General features: G+C 37.0%; 2 protein-coding genes and 1 long non-coding RNA gene across 6 annotated transcripts in view; 1 reads left to right on the top strand and 2 right to left on the bottom strand.

Moving 5' to 3' along the window:
• Positions 1–428: 428 nt before the first annotated feature.
• On the bottom strand, positions 429–21,327 carry LOC144204134 (uncharacterized). The gene is made up of 6 exons (XR_013327832.1): positions 20,987–21,327; positions 20,666–20,719; positions 10,896–10,960; positions 5,444–5,552; positions 2,700–2,816; positions 429–532 (listed from the first exon to the last, which is right to left on the bottom strand). It is a non-coding gene; the product is annotated as an uncharacterized LOC144204134 (long non-coding RNA).
• Positions 17,215–22,488, top strand: dct (dopachrome tautomerase). The gene is made up of 8 exons (XM_077727929.1): positions 17,215–17,684; positions 17,756–18,055; positions 18,417–18,517; positions 18,805–18,971; positions 19,039–19,218; positions 19,669–19,804; positions 19,874–20,075; positions 21,846–22,488. Exons 1-8 carry the CDS (start codon positions 17,402–17,404, stop codon positions 22,016–22,018), a joined length of 1,542 nt encoding a protein of 513 aa, XP_077584055.1. The 5' UTR covers positions 17,215–17,401; the 3' UTR covers positions 22,019–22,488.
• gpc6b (glypican 6b) overlaps positions 21,579–24,724 on the bottom strand; it is a 79,272-nt gene continuing 76,126 nt past the window's right edge. For all 4 annotated transcript variants that reach the window (XM_077727928.1, XM_077727925.1, XM_077727926.1 and 1 more), the window contains one exon: positions 21,579–24,533. In XM_077727928.1, coding sequence (XP_077584054.1) covers positions 24,328–24,533 — 206 coding nt within the window. In that variant the 3' untranslated portion in view covers positions 21,579–24,327. The remainder of the gene's footprint in view (positions 24,534–24,724) is intronic.

Raw genomic sequence — 24,724 nt, 5'->3', positions numbered from 1 at the left:
GTGGGAGGAGGAGAGAAAAAAAGGCCTCGATGTTAAGGTTTTGCAGCCTTGGATGGAAACGAGGTGGAGGTGAAAAGACGGTTTGTATGTGTGAAATAGCACGGAAAAACCTATAAAACGGGATTTGTATACGACAAATGCCTGCGTATAAATCGACTTCTATTTAACAGGGAGTAAAGCGTCGAAATTTTAAAGTATTTAGTGCAATATCAGCAAGGTTAAAATCCATTTTTTTACAGTGCTACGAGTTAAATGTTGTCAAAAAAAGAGTGTTTCATTATTTTAAATGGGATTATTTTACACTATCAACATGAATGTAATGTCAATAAAGTCTTTTCCTTAAAAAAGATTGGTGTGGGAAAAAAAAGACTTGAAATTCAACTCTAAAATTTGTTCTCAATTGAATAAAACGGAATTGACTAACCTCCTTTTTTTGTTGCTCCGCCTTCACGCACGATTGGGTTGCATTGTCATGGCCATCTTGATGTCCTTCATGTCTCCCAAAAGGCTTTCTCATGATGAAGGGTTTGATCTTGGCATAGAAGGATTAAAAAAAAAAAAAAAAGATATCAGTAAACAGTCAGGTCAAGGTTTTTGCTTGATCTTGCACAGTGTTTTTTTTTTTTTTTGTAGAAAGTGTTACATGCTCATTGTATGGCGTTCCCATGTTGTCATGGTGAAGAAGCAACAAGTTATTCTACCGCAATTTAAACCTATTCTGTCCTACTTAACTGGTAAAAGCACTTCATTGGTGTTGGGATATAAAAGTCTTATTTCTTTGCAAAATAGACTATTGTATAATCTGGATTGGTAATCCTCACTAGTGTTGGGATGGGAAGTGGATAAGGTAAGTAAAGGCGGTCGATTGTATGTTGAGAAAAGAATATAATTGCACAATTATGTGATTTGGATTTGTGTATTAATTCATAATTAGGTGGAATTAGGGTGTGGTATAATGTAATAGATGGCAGTGTGGGTGGAATAGTTTTGAAATTAATTGGGTAATAGCAAAAGATTAGATGTTATAATATAGAAGGAGAGGATCTGGCAACTAAATACAGTAAAATATGTTGATTTGAAGTTGTAGTTTTAAAAGAACTAATTATTCATAAATGAAGTTGTGGGATTTTAAAAGAACTATGGGTAATTAATCCAGTAAAAAAATGAAATTCAGTGGCAGGGAAATTGGAAAATAATAGAATTGTCAAAGGATAAGAGAAATAATAATGACAATAAAAATATCAAAAACAATGATGAGTTTTGAACTAGAATTTGACACTAATTGTTAAGATTCATTTTTTTAAAGATATGAGAAGAAAAACTTAAAAAATCAAGTTGGATTTCAGGAATAATTTAAGTTTTTTAAAGAATTGAGAAGAAAGACACTAAAAAAATCAAGTTGGATAACAAGAGTAATTCAATATTTTCTAAAGCATAATTTGATAACATCTTCAATTTTAGCGCAACATTTTTTCTCAAATTCATTTTTCAACATGATCCCACTGACTTGTGCATCACATCTGCAAAAAAAAGGGCACAAAACATTTTTGACATCTCTTTCACTTGCCTTTAGAAGGACTCCTTTTGGGTGATCTTTTTTTCTTATTTTGCTTAAAATTCTTTTAATACAAATCCATCTTTTGCAGAAGAGATCATGCCAACCCACGTTCGAACGTCCCTGGCTTGCGTTAAGGTACCGCAAAACATTGTCGGAATTCAAGTACTTGCACTAAAACCGAGTCAATCTAACCATCTCAAGTCCTTTTTTTTTGTGAGAATAGTTGCAATGAGTGTATTTGCTTTTCTTCCACCGTATCAAGGCTGAATGGAATAAAAAAACACATTCAGTCAAGTCACTCAAGATGAACGAGTGTTCATTTTTTATAAGTTGGATATTTCAATTTAATGAATGACAAAGCCATTCGACACTGAAAGAAAGCCCTGCACTCCATATTTGTTGTCATTTAATGTAGAAAAAAAAATTGGCCTTATTTATAAGCAAAGTCATCCTTGGTGTGCAAGTAATGAAATTTATGTTTCAGTGCCATTGACGGCAAATCCAATGTCGCAGTGATCATACTAACACGATAAATTCATAAATAATTACCTATAAAATACATTTTTCAACATGAATTAATGACTATGAAGTATGAACCTTTTTGTCGAAGAGAGCCATAAACAATCCATATTTTCAAACATTATTCCTTGAGAGCCATACTCAGAAATTAAAAGTAAAACTACATGAAAATGTGAGCATTAATTATTCATTTTAGTATTTTTAAAGTAAAAAAAAGTCTGAATTCATTCGAGAACATTATTTCAATGTTGCTAATAAATGAGTATCAATAAGAGTATCCAATCAGAAGAGTCTAATGAAGAAAAATTATGATTTAATAAGGCGTAGAGCCATATACACCCATCAAAAGAGCCAAACATGGCTCTCCCGAGCCATGGGTTTCCTAACCCTGGTTTAAAATGATGCAAATTAAATTTAGCTTTATTATTATTATTATTAGTGAAGTTGAGGGAGTGGTTAACGCATCGGGCTCGCAGTTCTAGGGTCGAGGGTTTGATCTCCCAGATAGGCCCTGATGGGCTTGCGTGGGTTTTTTCTGGGTACTACGGTTTCCTCCCACATCCCAAAAACATGCATGCTAGCTAAGCTGTTCATAATCTTAGCTATGATTGGATGTCCTTACCGTTATCTCCTTCGTGCCCTGTGATTGGCTGGCAACCAGTTCAGGGTGTCTCCAGCCTGGTGCCTGTAGTTAGCTGGGCTCCAGCACCCCCTGCAACCATGATGAGGATAAGTGGTTCTGAAAACGAATGAATAAATGTATATATTAAATTATTAGTCATTTTTTAGTGGTCTTACTCTACAATTATCATTAAATATCATTTAAAAAGTGTCACAATATCCCATCTAACTATGGCAATAAAAAATAAGATCTGAGTTTTAAGGTCACAGACTGATTATTTTTGTAATGAATCAAAATTAAATCTCCAAGGCAAAACAACAATAGAGTTAACTAGCGCCATAAAAATCCAGTATCCCCATACATACTCAAACAACATTAAAAATAACCACAAAAAAAAGATTAATAGACCCATCCTCAAAATAATAGTTTACGACAGGCCGTCTGGCACTTGACGAGTTAAAAGATTCCACGCCTTGGATGCGAGAAAAGCGCTTAAAAAATGTGTTTTGAGTGCGATACAAAAGTTCTCATGTCTGAATTTAAAAGAAAAAGCTCCTATTCCGATACCCCCGATAAGAGTGGATGTCGGAGGCTTCTATGCCTGTAAGACATTTGTAGAAGTGAGATTAGTCAAATGAACATCCATATGTATCAGCAGTTCAAGCGTGTTGACCTAAGATGGAAGCACAATGGCTTCCCCATCCCTAATTCGCCCCAGGGCCGCCCTACCAGCACGTGGATTATCACCTGACTTCAATAGCTTTGGATGGATCGTTTGACTACTTTTTTTCTCTCTCTCTATCCTCCCCTCCCTTCCCCTTTTCCTGAAGCATGAATAAAACATCAATTTGATCTCTTTGAGGATATTTCTTCTATTTGTTTGTGCACGCTCACCTGCCTTGTGCACGTGCACGGGCGCGGCGAGCATCACTAAACTCAAAGAGTGTCAACGCCGACTTCTTCCAGCTCATTTTAGGCAAATCAAAGTGTGAAAAGTCTCTCCCGCAGCAATATCTCCATCATCGGTGCAGGTCAAGAATGTTTATGAAGGCTGCGTGTCGTATTAACTGTAATCTCCACGCTGTGAACTGCTGTATTTCGGACTTTTCTGTGCTCCCGGGGAGGGTAGGAGGGGTAAAAAAAAATATATAAAATAAAATAGAGAGCGAATTATCTGGCGATGCACCTTTTCCGCCACAGCCTGATGTGGCAAATCGGAGCCGACTGCGGGTACATGTCGCTGTGCCCAAGGTCACAGGTAGAAATGAGAAATTCGGCGTACTTTTCAGGACGCCCTTCCTCCCCCTTATAAACATGGCGCATGGTCTCTGAAGTCTGCCTTGAAGAAGTTTGTTTAAAAGTAGCGTTTTTACAATAAGTGGACCGAGTTCCCGAAACAGGGTGATGGCGCCAGATATTGGGGAAGGCAGGTGCATTTCCAGGACTCCCAGTAAGAAGGGATTGCACTTCAGCAAGGCAAGATTTTGTACAGAAAAATTCCAATACATCAGTAAGGGCTGGCTCTAGAGGTGACTGTGTAGTTCCCTTCAAAAAGAGTGATAAATTAGCCTTCTCTCTTCATACCTGGAACTCTATAGCAATTAAAATACGTCTCTGAACCTTTGGGCCAATCATCTTAAAGCCTGGCTGTTAAACGAACAAAATTGTGATCGCAAAAGCGGTCTAAAACTGTGCTACATTTGTACAAAAAAATTCCAATACATCAGTAAGGGCTGGCTCTAGAGGTGACTGTGTAGTTCCTTTCAAAAATAGTTCTAATTTAACCAAAACACCTTCTCTCTTCATACTTTGAACTCAATAGCGATCAACATACGTCTCTGAACCTCTTGGCCAATCATCTTAAAGCCTAGCTGTTAGACGATCGAAAATATGATCGCAAAAGTGTCTAAAACTTAGCTACATGTGTGTGGGTGTGTGTGTATGTTATCGTTTCTCTTCAAACTACACAAAGATGGAAATTAGTCCTTGGCTACAATGTTATATATTTACATATGTTCGTTGACATGAATCTACATATGTGCTGTCTCTTTAAAAAATCGAATAAAATGCATAGATAAAAAAAAATGACAATATTGAATAAGGAAAGTGCAATTAAAAGCTAATAAGTGTATTTTGAGTCTGACATCACAGCGCCCACTGCTGTTGAAAGCAACTAACACCCAGTAATGACTTCTAAATTGCTATTCAGCCAGTGTCTGGAGGATTAATAAAAGAGAGAGTGAACCCTTTTAATTAACAGTAGACTCTAAATTCCAAAAAAAAAAAAAAAACTTCAAGAGGAAAATGTCCACGGTGGGAGCTTCAATGGAATATTTTGACAAGAATTCATGAAAAGACTGTATAGCTTCTTGATAGCCACTCAAATAATTAAGTTAATAAACCAAAAAAAAAGACAGAGTGAGAGAGAAAAGAGAGCAAGAGAGAGAGAGAGCAAGCGGATTATTCCACAAATCCATCAATAAATTAGGATAATGTCATGCGAGAAACCCAAAAAAAAAAAAAATTCTTTAAACTGACATGACATTTTTTTGTTCCATTTCCAAATGACCGCTGGCAGAGATTGCTGGCTTTGGTATTAATTCTCAGGTTTCCAAAGAGGAGGGGGTGTACCAATATATATATATTTATCATGAGTAGAAATAATGAAGTTGAAGAGCCTGATGGCCTGAGGAACAGTGGCAAAGAATTCTATCTTTCTTTAACACAAGCTAAAAGATAAGTACCTGTCAGTTGGCGTACTTCTCCGCGACGTGTGCCTATCAAAGCGGGGAGATTATTTTGCCCATTACGGCAAGAAGAAGAAGAAGATCTTGGGGGGCTCCAAGACTGCACCTTTAATGACAACACATCATGGGGTAAGTAAGTAAAGGGAGGTGAGTGAGTCCTTCATGCCAGCGGTTGTATAGGCTCGCTCCTCAAAGAACAACTATTGCCAACATTCATTCACAGAGATTATTTATTTGCTTTTAACAGGATTACAGGAGTGCGGCGGGCGCATTGTAATATCGCACTTTAGCAGTCAAATGCTCGCAGACTTGTTGTAATTAACAGACTCGACGCTTGCCAAATGATATCTCGGTTCGGCTTGGATCATCTTTTGAAGAGGCCGTTTTTTTTTGCCTCTTGGGTCACGGAAGGCTGGCAGAAGTTTGATTTCTATGTGCAAGTGGAAAATATTAAATGTACTATAGTGACTATCTAAGGAGATTCTATTAAAGAGCTGGATTTTTTAAGATATTTTTTTGGTAGAATATTTGCATTGTTTTTGGATGGACAATACTTTTTAATTTCGTATAACCACAACATAAAACATTATTTTTAAAGACATTTTTTGTAGAATATTTGTATTCCTTTTGGGTATACAATACTTTATAATTGTGTACAACCAGAACATAATTTTTTTAGTGGAATACCTTGAAATAATGAGATTTTTAGCAAAACAAACGGTCATTTTTTGGCGTCTACCAATCTTGGGATGATACAATATTATTTGACCAATCCTAACTTTCATTTCAAAGTGCAAGTTTTAAATATTAAATATACTATACTGACTATTGAAGGAGATTCTATAAAATAGCTGGATTTTTAAAGATATTTTTTGATAGAATATTTGCATTGTTTTTGGATGTACAGTACTTTATAATTCCGTACAACTACAACATAAAACATTTAGTGGAATACCATAACATAATGAGATATTTAGAAAAACAAACTGTCAATTATTGGCGTCTACCAATCTCGGGATGATACAATATTACTTGACCAATCCTTAGCTGGTTCAAATCCGGCTCGAAGGACCAATAAAACATCAAGTTCGCCATTAGACATTCCCAAATGTACACATACAAATAGAAAATACTTCTGTAATTTTCCCTTGCAAGGACAGAGAGCCCATATAATCACCAAAACAATATTTCACGGTGTCATTTTCCTCAAATCTAAAAGCCTTTGCTCATAATCTAAGAACACGTCTCATAAAATGCACCTTAAGTACTTCATACTTTGATTGGGAACTAATGCGAATTGTCCTCAGAACCAATCTATTATGTACGGTCCGAAACAGACATCATAAAACCAGAGATTTTACATATCTTCTATTACCTCAATGTTGTCTTTCGTGGACTATTTGACAAAATGAGGTTACGGTGAGGTCCTCTCTATCAAATCCGCATGACTACATCCAAGCTGCTTTTGATTTAAAGTGTGACAAATAAAAAAATACGACTTTTGACGACTGCTATCAAAGCTTAATCGAGATGGCGACATTTTTAGCAGGTTAACTAGGGCATATTTGGGTAAAAATGGGACAAGTGGAAGTGAATAAATTGCCTGTATTTCCAGAAAGACGAGAGACGTAAATGGACTTGAACGTGAAAAGGCAAACAGGCGTCAATAACAAGGCGGAAAGGTGTAAAAATACATATAGCGAACACAAGATTTATGTATGTAGGGCGCTAAAAAAGACACACAGCCGACATCTGCTGCTGTCAGGCTCATTTTCTTGTTGCATCATTCACCGTGGCGCTGCGTGGTGAGGCCAAATAAGGTAGAGGGCTCCATTTCCCGCGTCTAGCACGCCATGATCTCTTGTCACGCGTACAGATGTTAGAATTGTTGGATGTTGGTAAACAAGCAGAAAATATTCCTCCTCTTAATTTGACGCTCAACGCATTCTGACAGCTAATTCCATTCAGATCATGTGTCATCTTTTCAAGTCGAGTTATGCCACAAGTAAGACCTTAAACCTTTGCCGGGCTACCGACTGGCAAAAATCGCCGTACCAGGATTTCTTGCGTTGTCAATGGCCTTCGCAGTGAGGGCTTCCAGTTTGAATTAATTCGACAGCCATTATTGTCAATAGATTAAGAATTAGGGAACTAAAGTGATCCAAATATAGTGGAGATAGTCACTTTTAACGTTAATTTGGTTTCTTTAGGCAATATTTTTGTATTGTCACCCTAAAACAAGGATGTCAGACGGGCTACTTTAACGTTAACTAGATTTCATGTGGGCGGACCATTTTAGATAAAATATTTATATATATTTTTTTAAAGATGGAATAAAAGAACTGGATTAAAAGCCTTCAATATACAGTTTTTTTTAGAGATCTAAAAGAATGTTTATTTTATATTTATTTAAATATAATTTTAGATTTTACAAAATTATTTTTGAACAAAAAACACCCCAAAAAATTGATTAAAAAATGACAATTATTGATTTAAAAGGGGGAAAATCAGGAAATATAATATACATCCACACTCTTCATTTAAATTTTATCCTAAAACAGAAAGTCAGCACTCATGATTTACTTTCCCGGGCCACTAAAAATGATGCGGCGGGCCAGATTTGGCCCTTGGGCCACTAGTTTGACACATCTCCCCTAAAATAAGTCAATACAAGTTTAAACATCACTCTTTCGCCTACATTCATTATTCTGAAAATGACATCATCATCGGCTCAACTTTCCAATCTGACTCAGGGACATCTCGAAAAAAAACAGACACTCACCCTGCAAAAATCTACTAACAAGTCACCCTATTCTGACCTCATGTCACCTTTAAGCCTTACGCCCTGCAGTTAATTTTTTGGCATGCCAACGTGCAAAGCACAACGTCGTAGCTGACGGCGCTTTTAACCAAGTAACACCAACACTTGGAATGAATCCTGAGACAAAACTCATTGTGGCTCCTAAATTACTAAACATCTCCAGGGCAGACATTCAAAACACGCAACTGGCAAACAACAAAAAAAAAAAAACACATTAAACACAGACGAGGCGAGGCTAGGCAGGGCGGCGAGCAGGTGTCTCTAAGCATAAAACCTGAAATTCCAGTTCCTGGCGACGGCATCTGACCCAAATTTCCCGGGCCACCTTCTTGCTGGCGCAAGCCCTGGGCCCCCTGGAGGGTGCCGTATCCCTTACAAACAAGGATTGCCGGTGCATTTCCATGGCAGCGTGCTTAATGAGAGCTGAAAGCGGCTAGGATATAAAGCTTCTTGTAAAAAAATAATGAGCGAGCGATTGATCCGTACTCAAACAAGCCGGTTTGCCGAGCTAATACCAAAGACAGATTACGTCCCCTTTTTTTGCCAAAAGTGCCCTGGTGTGCGACGCCTTTGGGTCCCCTAAATTTGTCATCACATTAGCACATGGTCAAGGAGTACATCCCTACGCTAATCTGCTTTACTGCACAATTAGCCATCACTGAAAAAGAACTGTAGACTGACAGTGGGAGGGAATAAAAAAAATCACAGAGTTTTACAAGAGATTGATGGATTATTTACATTCCCTGGGTTATTTCCTTTTGGCCTTTTACCTAGTAAATCCCTCCAATTGGACTTATTTGGTCCGCTTTTAGCTTGGATTGATAAGGCCCTTTACAAAAGAGGTTTTAAGGAATAAGGAGGGAAGGAGGGTGGGAGCATATAGGCAACTTTTTTCCCCTTAAAAATATTAGATCATTTCATTTCTAACTATTCCTAGAAAGGGAGAACAAAATAGCAAAAAAGGGGTTGGAAAAAAAGCGTTTTCTTCCCAGTTTTTTTTTGTACAAGAGAGAATAAAAAGAATAGAGCGGCGCTTCTCGCGAGGGTAAAAAAAAAGGAGAAGAAGAACATTGATGACACCCAGTTCCATTCTTCCAGTCTCCCCTTTTCTGTGCTTTTCGCCTCGCAGCGCGGTGGGCTAAGCTGGGAGCTGTAATGTCATTAAATTGCAAATGCTTTTTTTTTTTCTTCCCTTTTTTTTTTCATTTCCGACACACACTGTTTACTTATCTGGCAAAAACATATGTTGGAAGGAATCCGTTAAATTCTGTCCATTGCCTTGGGTGAAAGTGCAATAGAAACGGGCCCACTGAGCTCCTTCTGTCGTCTCCTTTTAGCACTTGGCCTTATCTACAAGGCTGCTTAGCAGCAAACTGGCGAGTTCAATGAAAAATGAAGATACAGAGTAAGATTGGGGAAGAACAGTGAGAGGAAAAAATGCTTGGAAAGAGAGAGAGAGTGAGAGAGAGTGAGAGAGGGTCATCCCATTCCTCTCCATCTGCATAAATGACTATTTTTAAAGGCATCTCGGGCGCCTGTATATTTTTCTCACTCTGCCACACATTTAATTTCACGCCCCGTGTTCTGAATATGCTTAAATGCATATCTCTGATGCACCTTTAAGCCAGAGGAAAAGAGGATGGGGCGGCGGTGGGTGGGGAGGAGGCTCGGATGGGGGTGTCGGCGCGGTAGCGGTTAGCGGTGGCGACGCCGCACGGCGGTGAGGATACGAAAGCAAAAATTAAAGATAAAATGGTGTGATTTGCACTACAAGTCTATTACTTTATATGGCATTTACATATAGTTTACCTCTGCAATTCCCAGATTTTTCAGCCCCAAACACACACTACGTCACTTTGCTATCAGGATAGTTGGGCTTGTATAAATATGTATTAATCTTTGTTAAGAGGGGGAAGGATAGAAAGTTTCAAGGGTGCACTTTCTTGCCTCAACTTCTGTCAGTGGACTGGATGGGAGTGTTGGTCCTCAAAAAAGAGACGTTAGGGTCCTTGACGGACCCCCACGGCGAACTTGTCCCACTAAGGGTGCTATGTAGGATCTTGGTGTGTTCAGGATAAAATGAGGTTGGGTTCCCACTTACCTGAGACCTAAATAGGGACTTCTAAATCTAAGATTTGCAGGTAAAATTGAGTTTTTTTAATGTTCATTATTTACTTTTCCAAAAGTAGAAATTTTTTGTCTTTTTAAAATGTATTTAATTTTAGATAAGCACTTAAAAATATTTAAATATTCATTCTTTTTCTGTGATCCTCACATGGGTTGCAGGGGGTACTGGAGCTTATCCTAGCCAACAAGAGGGACCAAATAAAGTAAAATATAGTTTTTAAAAATTATTTTTTGTTTTAAAAAAATTGGAATCAAAAGTAAAACCATTAAAATATTGGAATAAAATATTTATTGTTATTATGTTAATAAAAAATATTATTAAACAAACAATACATTAAAGAGGGAGAATTTTACTATTTATTAAGAAGATTAATGACAACTTTTATGCTAAAAAAAAGCCAACTCGAAATGGTTTTGGATGCAATTTCCATTTTTAAAAATAAAATCAATCTAGAATTTGGCATTTAACTAAAAAACATGAAGTCAATGTACATGATTTACCTTTGTGGGCCACTTGAACCAACCTGCCGAACCTAGATTTGGCCCCCCTGCCTTGATTTAGACACCTAAAAGATAAGAGAAACAACCTTATAGTGAAAACATGTTTGAACTCCTTTAACATAAGTATGCAATAACAGATACACCCAACAAAGTTATTCTAGTAGTTCTCAGGTGATACAGCAGTAGCAATACACATTGAAAGCCCCGCCCCTTTTTCCAGAAGATTGTCTTCTGTCGGGAGGAAAGCGAAAGAGGGCAGCGAGAGAGAAACTATTCAGGGCACGATTCTTTCCCCTCATTGTCCGTCCACTCGGATTTAAATGCTAGCTCTGAAAAGCCTATGAGAGAAGCGCTTCACTTTGCCGCATTGTTGCTTTTCTCTCTACGCTCTTTTTCTATTTGCAATTAAATGCATTTCAAATGGAACAACTGTACGAGAAGCATAGGAGATAAGGAGGTGGGGGTGGTGTGGTGTGGTGGGGGGGCTTGAATTGCCTTTAACCTCGTTTGTAATGCCTTTGCAAATTTGGAGTGCTCTTATTGTGAAAAGTAGGCAATGAAAACAGGCAATTTGAATAGGGAATGCCACACAGCTAAAAGCGAGGATTCAATGGAAAATTAAATTGCTTTTCCAAGTCTCTCTAAAAGAAAAGGCAATCTTACTATTTGGGTTCAAGCGCTTTATGAGTAACATTGTGCCACACTCGTAATAATAAGACACGCAAAAAAAAGTCTCCAACATGGGCATGAGATCAGTCAATTAGTATTAATGTCATCTGGTCATTTACAAGCTAAACACCCTCCACGTTGCATTGTGTTTGCTTTGTGTACGCGGCGTTGACGGCTAAACCAATCTCATCCCACAGACGTGCCATTTTTTTTCATTTTGCTGGATTTCAATGCTGTAAATAACTCCAGAGCCCTCTCTTACCAGGTTTACCCCTAAAGCACTTTGTAACTTATCAGGCCCTCCTTGTGCTTCCTCTAATGCCGCCATTCTTCTCAAATGTAAATGGGTAAAGCTGCCAGAGAAGTGGGCGGGAATCGCTGAAGAAAGACTCACTCAAAAGGGTCGAGCCAATATTCTGATTGGGGCATGGTAAAAAATAAATAAATAGGAAAATATGGTGGTGGATTTTTAAGAAGAAAATGTGGTGGTGAGAGTTATGTTAAGTTAGAATCGTTATTGGGATTTTCTGTTATGCAGTTTGTGTGTTTTTTTTTATAATATATATATTCAAATCAATAAGGAATAATAATATTGTCCTCTACGACAAAATGATGGATGGCGATCCACCCAGTCCAAATGGATTAAACGTCTACCGGCATAAATGTCGCTGAATGAGTTAATAAACGTAGATGGAGGTCCGAAACTGCCAAAATTAATAAGTCATAAATAAAAGTGAACATAAGAACAACTATGACTATGGGAACTGGGTGATAAAACAATAAGAATAAATATCATGAAATATTTTTTCAACAGAAACAAAAACTTCCGATAAAAATGTGATCATATAAACTGCAATTACACCACCCGACCACCACATAGACCAAGGGCGCTGTACACTAGTTCCAGACCAACGAAAATCGTAACCAATTTACTTCATAAAGTCATATTGCCATTTTTTTCTGATATCCCTTTATAAAATGCTACTTAAATCCAGCTCAAGTAAAGTTTAATATATTCCAAGTGAATAAGGCCCAAGGCTCTGTTTTGTACTTGTAATTTCCATCTCTAATAGTACAAGAGTCTGATTACTAATTAGGGCAGCCTCGTTTAAATGCATGTAATGAGCGTTCTAGGTTCCCAGTCGACTGGTGAGCGGGATAGCATCTTCACGTCGGATTTACACGCATATTGACCTCTAACCACGGAACTCTCGGTGTCCTTGAATCGACTGATTCGGCGCCTAACGACTTTATCGCGGCATCTCTTCGATAATTGACCCCGAGCGCCTTTCCCGGCATAACTATTAATCTTATTTTCCAGTGAATAATTTGAAAAGTGCCTTTTTTTTCCGCACAGGCGCAAAACAGGCTTCACGCGGTGGAATGTGTGGCCTCTAGATATTAATTTGGAGATGGATAGAAGTCTTAAAGAGGATTAAAACTCTATACAGTCTACTCATTTCACATGGCCGCCTCCCACCCAGACGACTGTGTTGCGCTCCCGGACGCCGCTCGGCACGGTGGACATTTTAAATGGTGACAGTTAAAGTACAAAGATGTCCAATCCTAGACTATTTCATGGCATATTTGGCCCGAGCATCCTGAAGGAAATTCAAACGGTCAGGTTCATTCGGCCCTAGCGCTTGATACGGCAATACTGCCCCCTCTCTATCTTCTCGGAGCACTGCAAGAGTGGCCCAAATGGGAATTTTGAAGTATTATCATAATTTTAACATACTGAGAGAAGCATAGTATAATAACAATGAAGATAAGACATGTTATTGGCTTGTTGCGAGCTTGAAATGTAGTACGTTTTTTTTGTATTGTGAAATTTTAACCGACATTGAAGGGGAGAGACGTCCAATCCAATTTGACAGGGAAATGCGGAAAGTGGTCCAACTATATGACAGGAATACACAAAGTATTAAGTGTGCACTTGGGTTGTCAGAAGGATCAGGACTGAATTTCATCTTAATTGTGAAAGTATAGAAGCTCATATTGTTCTAAATTTGTGACAATTTTAGTCATTTATTGTTTTATATCAAAATTTTGTCGACATTTATTTTTTTCCTCCTCTTGATAAAAATGGTATGATAAGCAAAGTATAAGTACTACAGTGGCATGGCCACAATTATTTGTTTACAATAACATTTATCATAGGTTATGAATGCTTAGAATATGGCAAATAGTAATCTTATATTACTTGAAAACTTGGGTCAGGTTTTTGTTCATTTACAAAGTACTATATTGCTTCAGTGCCTGAATGGCTGATTAAGGCAAAAAATATTTTATCCTAAATGCATATGTTTAAGTATTTTTTTTTAAGGTCTGTGTATTTTAAGAGGAATCTATTTGCACTCATTTTGTTGTAATCCCATTAAAGTCCCCCCAGGTTTCTTCACAGCTCTTTGGCACCATCCTGTGTTTAGGAAGGAATAATAACCAAGTCTGTACGATTGAACAATTCGAAATACTTTTATCTAAGAAGAAATGTTCATATTGTATTCTTTACAATAAAAATACACTGTTCCTATCCTTACTACTAACAAAAATGTATTATTTTTCCCTCATCTACTAATCCAAAATAGGGGAACAATTACTTTTCAGATTAAAACACTCATATTTTAATGGTCTTGCTGTTACTTTTAAACGACATAGTTAATATTAAGTATATAAGAGCCACATTTATTTGGCCACACGCAAATATTTCTAAATGTAAAGTCTCAACGTTATGCATCAAACCTTCCTCCTCTTACATTTCAGCTAAATGGATCTTTTAAATGGCGCTTATCTCTCATTGGATTGAATTTAATCCTCCACATCAGCTCCCATTTTTAGCCGCAAAAACAATCCATGTGATGCGCGACGATCCGCAAACGTGTGACCAATCTAACGCGGCGCAATCGCGCTTCATTTTGACACCTTAAAGCATCTCCGGCTTTCCAGAAACCCGATAAAAGCGCAATCATTCCCACATTGCGGTTGACTTTGGGGAGGAATCCGTCTAATCCCCCCAACATAAATCCAGTGAAGCAGACCAGGCCCGTTGTGTAAAAGACTTCAGCGGTCACACGAGCCTTTCTCTTACAACCTCTAGGGAGAAACATGGACTACTTAGTGTCGTGACCGGACGTTTGGTTGCCGGCCATTTGGTCGCCGGTCAAATGGTGACAGAGTTTACTGTTGAAACGACCTCTCAAAATTATATTCATGAGAGAGGTAAATATCTAAGAGGGAGAGTTTAATATCTAAGAGAGAGAGAGAGAGTTTAATATCCAAGTACAGTTTAATATCTAAGTACTGTTGAAAATAATAAATATTTAGGTATTAAACTCTCTCATGAATATAATTTTGAGAGATGGTTTCAACAGTACTTAGATATTAAACAGTACCTGGATGTTAAACAGTACTTGGATGTTTAACAGTACTTGGATGTTTAACAGTACTTGGATGTTTAACAGTACTTGGATGTTAAACAGTACTTGGATATTAAACAGTATTTGGATATTAAAAAGTACTTGGATGTTAAACTGTTAAACAGTACTTGGATGTTAAACAGTTAAACAGTACTTGGATATTAAACTCTCTCTTAGATATTAAACTCTTTCATGAATATAATTTTGAGAGCTGGTTTCAACAGTTAACTCCCTGTCACCATTTGACCGGCGACCAAACATCTGAGCACCACTTACTCTATATAAAAGCACAACGACTAAAAATAAGAATAAACACAATGACGAGTAAATGACGATATTGTGGCTGTAACCCTTTTCCTAAACATTGGCTTGGTAATTATTGCGGTATCGTTGTCAAAACAGATGCGGGGAAAACAAATGATGACATCAAGTGCAAGGAAAGGTGGGCGGCCGTGTCATTCTTTGGATTTCGCATAAAAGCAACGAGGGTACAAACAGTACTGTCGATTTTTGACGATGAATTTCATGCGTTTCCAGGCGGGTGCTTGAAATGTAAAGAGAAGGAAGGCTTTTCAGTTGAAAGAGACCATCGTGTCATATGTCTGGGTCATGAGCAAACTTGAATCATTCCGTTGGCCTGAGTCCAGTCACAAGTGCAGCGGGAGGGTCTCCAGAGAGGGAATGTGATACATATGACAATGGGGGAAGGAATATAAAACCCTAGAAAAATGTAGTGTACATTTACCTAGTAGTTGAAATTTAACAAAGATAAAATACGGACATTTTTTGCTTCACAAATTGGGGTGCGGCAAGCATATTTAAAATTAATTAAGTACAGTAATTTAATATTTTTGTAATACTGTTGTAGAAAAAGAATAATCTGGCATTGACTTTCAGTTTTAAATGGTAAAGCTAATTATAAGACTAAAGAGAAATTATACTTTTTTTTGAATAGATTTAGTTTCATGCACACGTGAACAAGTGGTATGTCACCTCACATTTTTCAGGATTATAAAGTTCAGGAATTCTTTTCGTTTAAAGAAAAAAACTAGTCCTTAGCGCAGAAAGTATTATTTGTTTTTTAGCAAGTCAAATATCGCAAGTTAGACAGTTAATGTTGTATTTTTTTTGTGTTGCAATGTCATGTTATCCTATGTTATGCTATGTTATGTTACGGTTTTTTGTTGAAATGTCAGTACCAAATAAATAGTACTGTCTTTTTAAGAATTATTTTGGGAATAGTGTTCAGATTAAGATAGTAATTCGCTTAGTAGTATTTTAAATTAATTCAAATTATTAATTAATTTGGTTTTCTACATTGTTTTTTTTATATACTATATTTATTTTTGGTCAAGAATTTAGAATTGAGACAATTTTGGCAAATTTGTTTACAAATATTACCTGTTTAGTTTTTGGCTCCAAAGTATATTTACAGCTAAAATGTTGAGACCAGTACTTGTAAGATTAAAAAATAATACAACTAATAATATACAAGCTTATTATCCAGCATTAGGTTAGTAGGTTATTAGTTTGCTATCAAAATAAGTCTTTCTGTCAGATTACATTATTTAGTGAAATAAAAACATTGCCAAAGTGGATAGCTACCATGAATTTGACCTTCCCTTTCAAAAAGAGAGAAAATAGACAGAAAAAAATCATTTTCTGACAAATAAGTACTTCTACCTCTTCAGAAAAAGCAATGATAGATAAATTCATACAATTTTATTTTGACCTTTACTTTACAAAAAAACATGAATGTCCTCTATTACCTTGACTAAATGTTCCTATTGACACAATCCAGTTATAGTTGGTAAAGAATTGCAATAATCATATATATTGTATACTAAGCTACATTAAGAGTATTTCATTTGAAATCACATGCATTCCAGTATTTGCGTCACAGACAAATCAGCAGCCTAAATGTCAAACATTCATTGTAAAGTCCATTTTGCCCCAAGCATATTATTTTAGCTTTTCTCCGAAACGACAACACTTACTAAGACAATTATCCAGTTGTTTTGTGCTCTTACGTTAAAGCCACTTATGTTACATTTTACCGGCTAAAAAAACCTCTAATCTCATTCTTTTTTTTTCAGTCTCCATCAAGTGAATTAAAGCCGACCTGTTCCTTCAGGCAAACATATTTCTCAGTACAAATCTCAGTGCCTCCAGTCAGGTGATCATCACAAGACCAACACTCGCCTAATCCCACCCAGCTCCACTAAAAACCACAACACAAAATACATCCCTCCTCAATGAGCGTAAAACCATTCCTAATGCAAGATGATTCGCTCTTAACTGCCAATCCCACAACTATTTGCGCATAAAATCAGAAGATCAACAGACAAAAACAGGAGATTCCAACACTCACTCAAGGGGAACTTAACCATCATCCAATCACCAAAGCCGATTTTTCCCAAAATGACGACTATTCTACTTTTCAGTCTGTTTGGCCTATTCCTCCAATCTACCGAAGCCCAATTCCCTCGAGCCTGTTGCACCGTGGACGGGATCCAATCCAAAAGTTGCTGTCCGGCTTTGGGTTCCGACCCGGCCAACGTATGCGGAACCCTGACAGGTAGGGGGAACTGTAGCGCCATCCGGGTGGACACCAAACCCTGGGGAGGACCCTACAGACTGAGAAACGTAGACGACCGAGAAAGATGGCCTACGAAATTTTTTAACCAGACCTGCAGGTGTAGCGGTGAGTAACGTAAACTTAGCATTAACTATTCCGAACAGATCTAGTTTAACCGATTTTTAATGTGTTTTTAGGTAATTTTGCTGGTTTCGACTGTGGCCAATGCAAATTTGGTTGGACGGGTGCAAATTGTGACCAGAGGAAAACTCCTGTAATTCGAAAGGATATTCAAACCCTAACACCCACAGAGGTTCAAGAGTTCTTAGATGCGTTGCAATTGGCTAAAAGCACCATCCATCCCGACTATATGATTGCCACTCAACATTGGTTGGGACTTCTTGGTCCCAATGGAACGGAACCCCAGTTTGCCAACATCTCCATCTATGATTTCTTTGTCTGGCAGCACTACTACTCGGTTCGAGATACTCTCCTCGGTAAATATAGTTTGATTTATTACAAAAACTCTGAAGTTAAAAGATGAGCCTTGCTGTTATTACTCAAAGAGTTTAAAATCCATGTTTAAGAAAGTTCTAAAGGTTAAGCTTAAGTCTTAATGCCAATGGTTTAACCTTTTGTGGAATTTTCTTGTATTGTGTGTTTATGTATCACATATATATTTCAGTAAATACAACCAAGTACATAATGAACAGACTATTGTTGAACTATTTTCAGCTTATCATAATGTTAATGCTGTTATGTAGGTAGGTTGATATCGCAGAAATACAGCATTTAAGGTTCTTTATACAATTTTTTCAACTTTAAACATAATATTTTCAAAACATATTCTCTCCATAGGTCCAGGCCGTCCATTTAAAGCCATCGATTTCTCCCATAAAGGACCAGCGTTCATTACTTGGCATAGGTACCATCTACTCAGCTTCGAAAGAGACCTTCAGGTATTTACAAAGTTTTTTTTAATAAATTGATTAAAATAACTGGATTAAAAGCCTTGAATATTCATTTTTTTATCGATCAACAACAATGTTTATTTTACCTTTTTTAAATATATTTTTAGATTTTACAAATTGATTTTTGACCTAAAAATACAGAAAAATTGATTAAAAATGATAATTATTGATTTAAATAGGGGCAAAATCAGGAAATTTAATATACAAAAATAGTCAGAACATGAAGGAATACTCTATAAATATAGTGATATCCATAAATTGACTGTTTCCCACAGCGGCTGACTGGAAATGAGAACTTTGCAGTGCCATTCTGGAACTTTGCCACTGGGCAAAATGAATGTGACGTATGCACAGACGCTTTACTGGGAGGCCCAAACCCGGACAACCCTTCCCGTATCAGTAACCAGTCCCGATTCTCCAACTGGCCAGTGGTGTGTAACAGGTATGCTCTAAAGTGGGAGTGAATGACCCCACAATAAACAACCTTAACATTGTGGTCCTCCTTCCAGTTTGGATGACTACAACCGGCTGGTGACCCTTTGCAATGGTACCAACGAGGGTTTCATTCAGAGGGGCGTCATGAGGGGAGCTAACATGACCATGCCCACCATGAGCGACGTTCGAAGCTGCCTTGGAATCCGGGATTTTGATAGTCCTCCTTACTTCACCAACTCATCCTTTAGTTTCAGGTAGAGCAATCCAAATAGACCACAGGTGTCAAAGTGGTGGCCCGGGGGTCAAATCTGGCCCGCTGAAACATTTTATGTGGCCCGGGAGAGTAAATCATGAGTGCCGACTTTCTGTTTTAGGATTAAATTAAAATGAAGAGAATAGATGTATATTACATTTCTTGATTTTCCCCTTTTAAATCAATAATTGGAATTTTTTAATTATTTTTTTCAGTTTATAGTTCAAAAATCATTTTGTAAAATCTAAAAATATGTTTGAAAAAAGCTAAAATAAACATTGTTTTAGATCTATAAAAAACGGAATATTCAGGGCTTTTAATCCAGTTCTTTTAATCCATTTATAGAAAAAAAATCTAAATATTATATCTTAAATGGTCCGACCCACGTGAAATCAAGTTGACGTTAAACGTGGCCATACGAACTACTTTTAAGCATTTTTTTAATTCACAGAAACGCCCTCGAGGGCTACGACAAACCAGATGGCGAACTGGATGAAACCGTCAACAATCTCCACAACCTGGTCCACGCCTTGCTCAACGGAACCAGTTCATTGCCTCATTCTGCAGCAAATGATCCCATCTTCCTGGTGAGAGTCCGATGTCAAAACATCCCCTCAAATTGGACCAAAGTGGTCAATTCTGACTCTTCATTTAAGGTTCTCCATGCTTTCACGGATGCCATTTTTGACGAGTGGATGAATAGGTTTGTCCCGACCAATGCCAGCTTCCCAGATGAAATGGCACCCATTGGTCACAACCGGGACTACAACATGGTTCCGTTCTTTCCTCCCATCACAAATGAAGAGATCTACATTGCATCAGAGCAGCTGGGATACTCCTACGCCGTCACTTTTGAAGGTAAAGTTGGTCAAAATCGGACTTTAAATGATGTATCTATATTTTTCTTAAAGTTATGATAGCTGCCAACTTTTCTGGATTTTCCTCCTGACTTTGGGACTCCTGAAAACCATCCTAAACTCCAAAAATCCCCCAAATATTGTCACCAAAAAATTTTGTAGGCAACAATTTTGCAAAATTGCCAAATTTCCAACACAAATCCCTCAAAATTCACCATCTTACCCACACATTTGATTCAACTGAGCATTATGAATCATCCCAGCATCATAATAACAGTGTGATTTAAATTATCCATTTTTTAACATTTTATATCATATTTGCACAAATCACATTCACTCCACATGAAAACATAAGACTCATAAAAAGATTGTTTTTCTTTTAGCAGGATCATGAACTGATTGTTAAGTTAAATTTTCAAATTAAAACTTTAGTTCTTTATCTGCAACATAAAAAAAGCTTCTTAAATAAACTTTGCACACACACAAAAAAATGTCAACTTAATGTAACCTCCCAATTGTAAAATACTCAAAGGATGTGACAAATGCATTGAATATATACTATGAAAATAAGTAGATGATAAAAGGACTTACCAGTAGAACAAAATGTCAAGGAAAAGGTCGATCCAGTCTTGACTTTATAAAGAACTAAATGCAAAGAACAACACAAAAAGAGTTAAAATAGATCAGTATAGAAAAGCGATTTCTTATTGTTACATGTGGACTGCTTGCCAAAATTCTTCCACTGATACAAAAACGATCAATAAACATCATAATACGCGATCGCTTTGATAATTAAATAGTATATTTAAACGGAACACATATATTCAACTTACAGAACCTTTGATCTTAAAAGAAAGGCACATTTTAATGACATTTCAACACAAAAAAAAAAGAATAACAAACAATTCCTACCGTGTCCAAATGTTTGCTCACGTTTCCCTACAGGTGCAAAAAAATCAAGTTGTATAACTAAAACAGCTATCAGATTGCAAATCAAAAATGCACAATGCGCAATAAATGATGTTAAGTACGCGATCTGATTAAACATTTAAAAGTGCGTATGGTAGAAATACATGAAATACGAATTTAGATTTAAAAAAAATATTTGCAAAGTTCAATGTTTCTTCTTCTACGTGTAATTCGCGTGTGATATCTGACGTTCATGACCATCACTGTCCCCGGTTGTTTTGGAGTGTGGCCAAAATGTGCAAATCCCAAAATATAATAGAAAACTAAACAAAACTGCAACACTGCTATAAAAAAAAATACTCTTCTGCAACCTTCAATAAATATATTTCTTGGAAATAACCCCTGTTACCACATTAAATAATGAATGAATACATATTTAAGTCTTAAGTCTAATAATATATAAATCTGCTAATTCAGGCTTACTCACTTGAGTCATTTGTATTAAACTTAAAAAAAGTCCAACTGTATTACGCTCAAAATCACTAACAGCATGTCCCAAAGTCCCAATTAAAAATATGCAATGTATAATTTTGTTTCATAAGAATTGGAATTTTAAAAAATGGAAGAACCTGGGTTCAAACTCAGGTCGGCCCACCTGTATGGAGTTGGCATGTTCTCTGCATGGGTTTTCTGCGGGTAAAACGGGCTGATTGGACACTCTAATTTGCCTCTGAATGTGATTGGTCCTTTATCTCCCGATGAGATGATAAAAATGGAAGAATGGAGTGACTGTAAAATGAAAAAGAATTCCACCATTAGACTGAAAATGATGGTTTCTTGCCCTGTGTTTGACTTCTTCCAGAAACAGGAGGATCCTCCTTGTTCGTATTGGGGTCCACCCTTGGGGGTGTTTTCATCGGGCTCCTGGCTCTCCTCCTTATCTTCGCGCTCTACGTCCGCCAGCGCAGAAACACAAGCTTCGAACCCCTGATAAAAGCAGATTTCACACATAGAAGATACACAGAAGAAGCTTAGATTCTCAACCGTTTCAATCAAAAAGGCTATTCTTATCAAATCCTGCATGAAACAGAAGAAATTTCAAAATTGTGTACCTCAGGGGTGGGTAAATCGGCCTTTTAAATATATCACAAAAGAACAAAACAGTATATTCTAGTACAGTTCTAAAAAGCAACAACAAAATCACTAACAAATAAACAACAATTGACCATGTTTTGACATCTGATCATTTGGTTACAGTATATATATATTTTTAAATGTTTTCCTCTATTAATGATACATAATTACCCCACTTTACAGTCACCAAAAATATCCACCCAATATAATGTTTTAACAAATATTTATTCTCCAGAACAGTACAAAAACACTGACTTGCAATCCCCTTTTTAAAATTGCATTGTAAGGCATAGTTGTCCCTTTTTTTGACTTCTTTTCAATGTAAAGTCAAATGATAACAATGCACTGATGGGAAATAAAAAAAATATTCACTCAAATGCATTTTCATTTCTGGATATACATATATATTCCTCTCCTTTGACATTTCCTTGCAAAAAAACCCCCCAAAAAAATCCCATTAAATGCTTTCAGGATACAAAACCAAAGCAGCAAAAATCCCTAATAATTTTTTGAACGATTCCGTACACTATTGTATGTCTTCTCCGATATGTTATGAAAATGAATAAGACGTGCACGCGCGTAGACTGCCAAGAAGACGCCGCCGACTCTTCCTGACGAGATGCATTCAGGCCTGTCTGCTCTCCACTCTCCACAGATTCTCATTTCACAGGTGACTGTCGTCGCCCGCCCACGTTCAGGCCTCAGCAAACAATCCGGCGCCCCCTTTTTTCTTTCTTTGCATTTTGGCGCACACTCTTGGGAATAATCCCTTGACATTCTGCATTCTTGTACTGGGCAGGTGGAGAAATGGTGCACTTTTGAGATGTACAAAGTGGTTTTTGTGCTCTTCTTTCAAAAGTCTATGAATGCTGCAGGGAAGGGAATGATGATGTTTCAATGCATTTGACAGTGGGAAAGATGTCCGATTCATTTGAATGGGGGAGGTTGGCAGCAAATAATTGTTGACATTGACATCACAGTGAATGAGAATTAGAACATTTGGAGTAAGGGTGTCAGACTAGGGCCGCTTTAACGTCAACTCGATGTGGGCTGGACCATTTTACATATAATATTTAGATTTTTTAAAATTATAAATGGATTAAAATAATTGGATTAAAAGCCCTGAATATTATTTTTTATAGATTTTAAACAATGTTTAGTTTAGGTTTTTTTCTAAATATATTTTTAGATTTTACAAAATGATTTTTGAACTAAAAACATTAAAAAATGATTTAAAAAAATGACAATTATTAATTTAAAAGGGGGAAATCAGGAAATTTAATATACATCTATACTCTTCATTTTAATTTGATCCTGAAATAGAAAATCGGCACTTATGATTTACTTTCCCGGGCCGCACAAAATGATGCGGTGGGCCAGATTTGGCCCCCGGGCCGCCACTTTGACACCTGTGATTTAGAGTGTTCAATATTTTTTTTAAAATTCCAATATACTGCTTTTCGGTACCTGATTCAATTTGGAAGCACATATAATTTCATATAAAAAGAACATTTCTGTTTCCTTTTTACATATTTCTTTTTTGTCGAAATACATAACTTTACTATGATTGATCAAATACTTTTTTGGGGTGGGTGAGGAATGCATTTTCTTTCAAACAACAAACAGCCCAGTGAATGAATAAAGAATGTCAATCGACTCCAGTCCACACTGTCTAATCCACAAAAACATCAGATTATAAAGGAATTATGCGTAAAATTAGTCCCTCACGGAAAATTCAAGAGTACAATCCTACTCTTTTCAGATATTAATAAATGTTTGTTTTTTAACAAATAAGATAAATGAATAAAAAATACTCTGTTACTTGTACCGCTAATTTGCAAAATAATCTGTATGAATAAAATCATTCAAATCATATTCAAACATACCATTAAACATAACATAACCGTACCACTTGAAGTCATCAATAAGCACATTAAAAAAAGCTATTTTTCTTTACACCAAAAAAAACCCAAACAATCAAAGTGCGTGCTATATTCTTCCACATTGAGACAGCAGACATGGCCGCCTATTAAATGTGCAATTTCCTTTGATAAAAATAGTTGTAATCTCTTAAGCAGAGTTTTTATGGGACTTGGACGAAGGAACCATCAAGTTTAGGGATTTGGCATTCTTTGGGAAAGTGGGATTAGGACTTCTTCAACCAGATTATTCTTGCACAAAGTTCACGCCAACCTGTTTTTCCCCCTGCATTATCTCCAATGGATTTGGACAATGGACACCAAGAGGACCAATGTGGTTAAGAGGACCACATGGGGGGACGTGGGTGAAGACCCGCTTTCCACCGGCCCCCTTCGGTCGGCTTCTACGATGGGGTTTTCGGGAGGAACCGTTCCGGTCTCTGTAGGACAGGCGTCCGTGCAGCCGCTGCCGCTACCTGAACCACTGCCTTCATCGCCTGTAATTCAATTAAAGTGCATATAAATGGATTAAAGGGACAAAAAAAGGCACTTTAGTTAGGACACTAAGTAAAATTGGTGTTCTTTTATTCATGAGCAGACCAAAGAATTAGTTTTGAATTTGGGTGGTCGTAGTTCGTTTGAAGCTTGTTGTGTTTCAATATTATTTTTTATCAAAATTAGACATTTT

This window comes from Stigmatopora nigra, chromosome 11 (assembly GCF_051989575.1).
Source record: "Stigmatopora nigra isolate UIUO_SnigA chromosome 11, RoL_Snig_1.1, whole genome shotgun sequence".
NCBI lineage: Eukaryota > Metazoa > Chordata > Actinopteri > Syngnathiformes > Syngnathidae > Stigmatopora > Stigmatopora nigra.
Note: the sequence above shows the minus strand (reverse complement) of the source record. Positions and strands in the feature narration are given on the sequence as shown.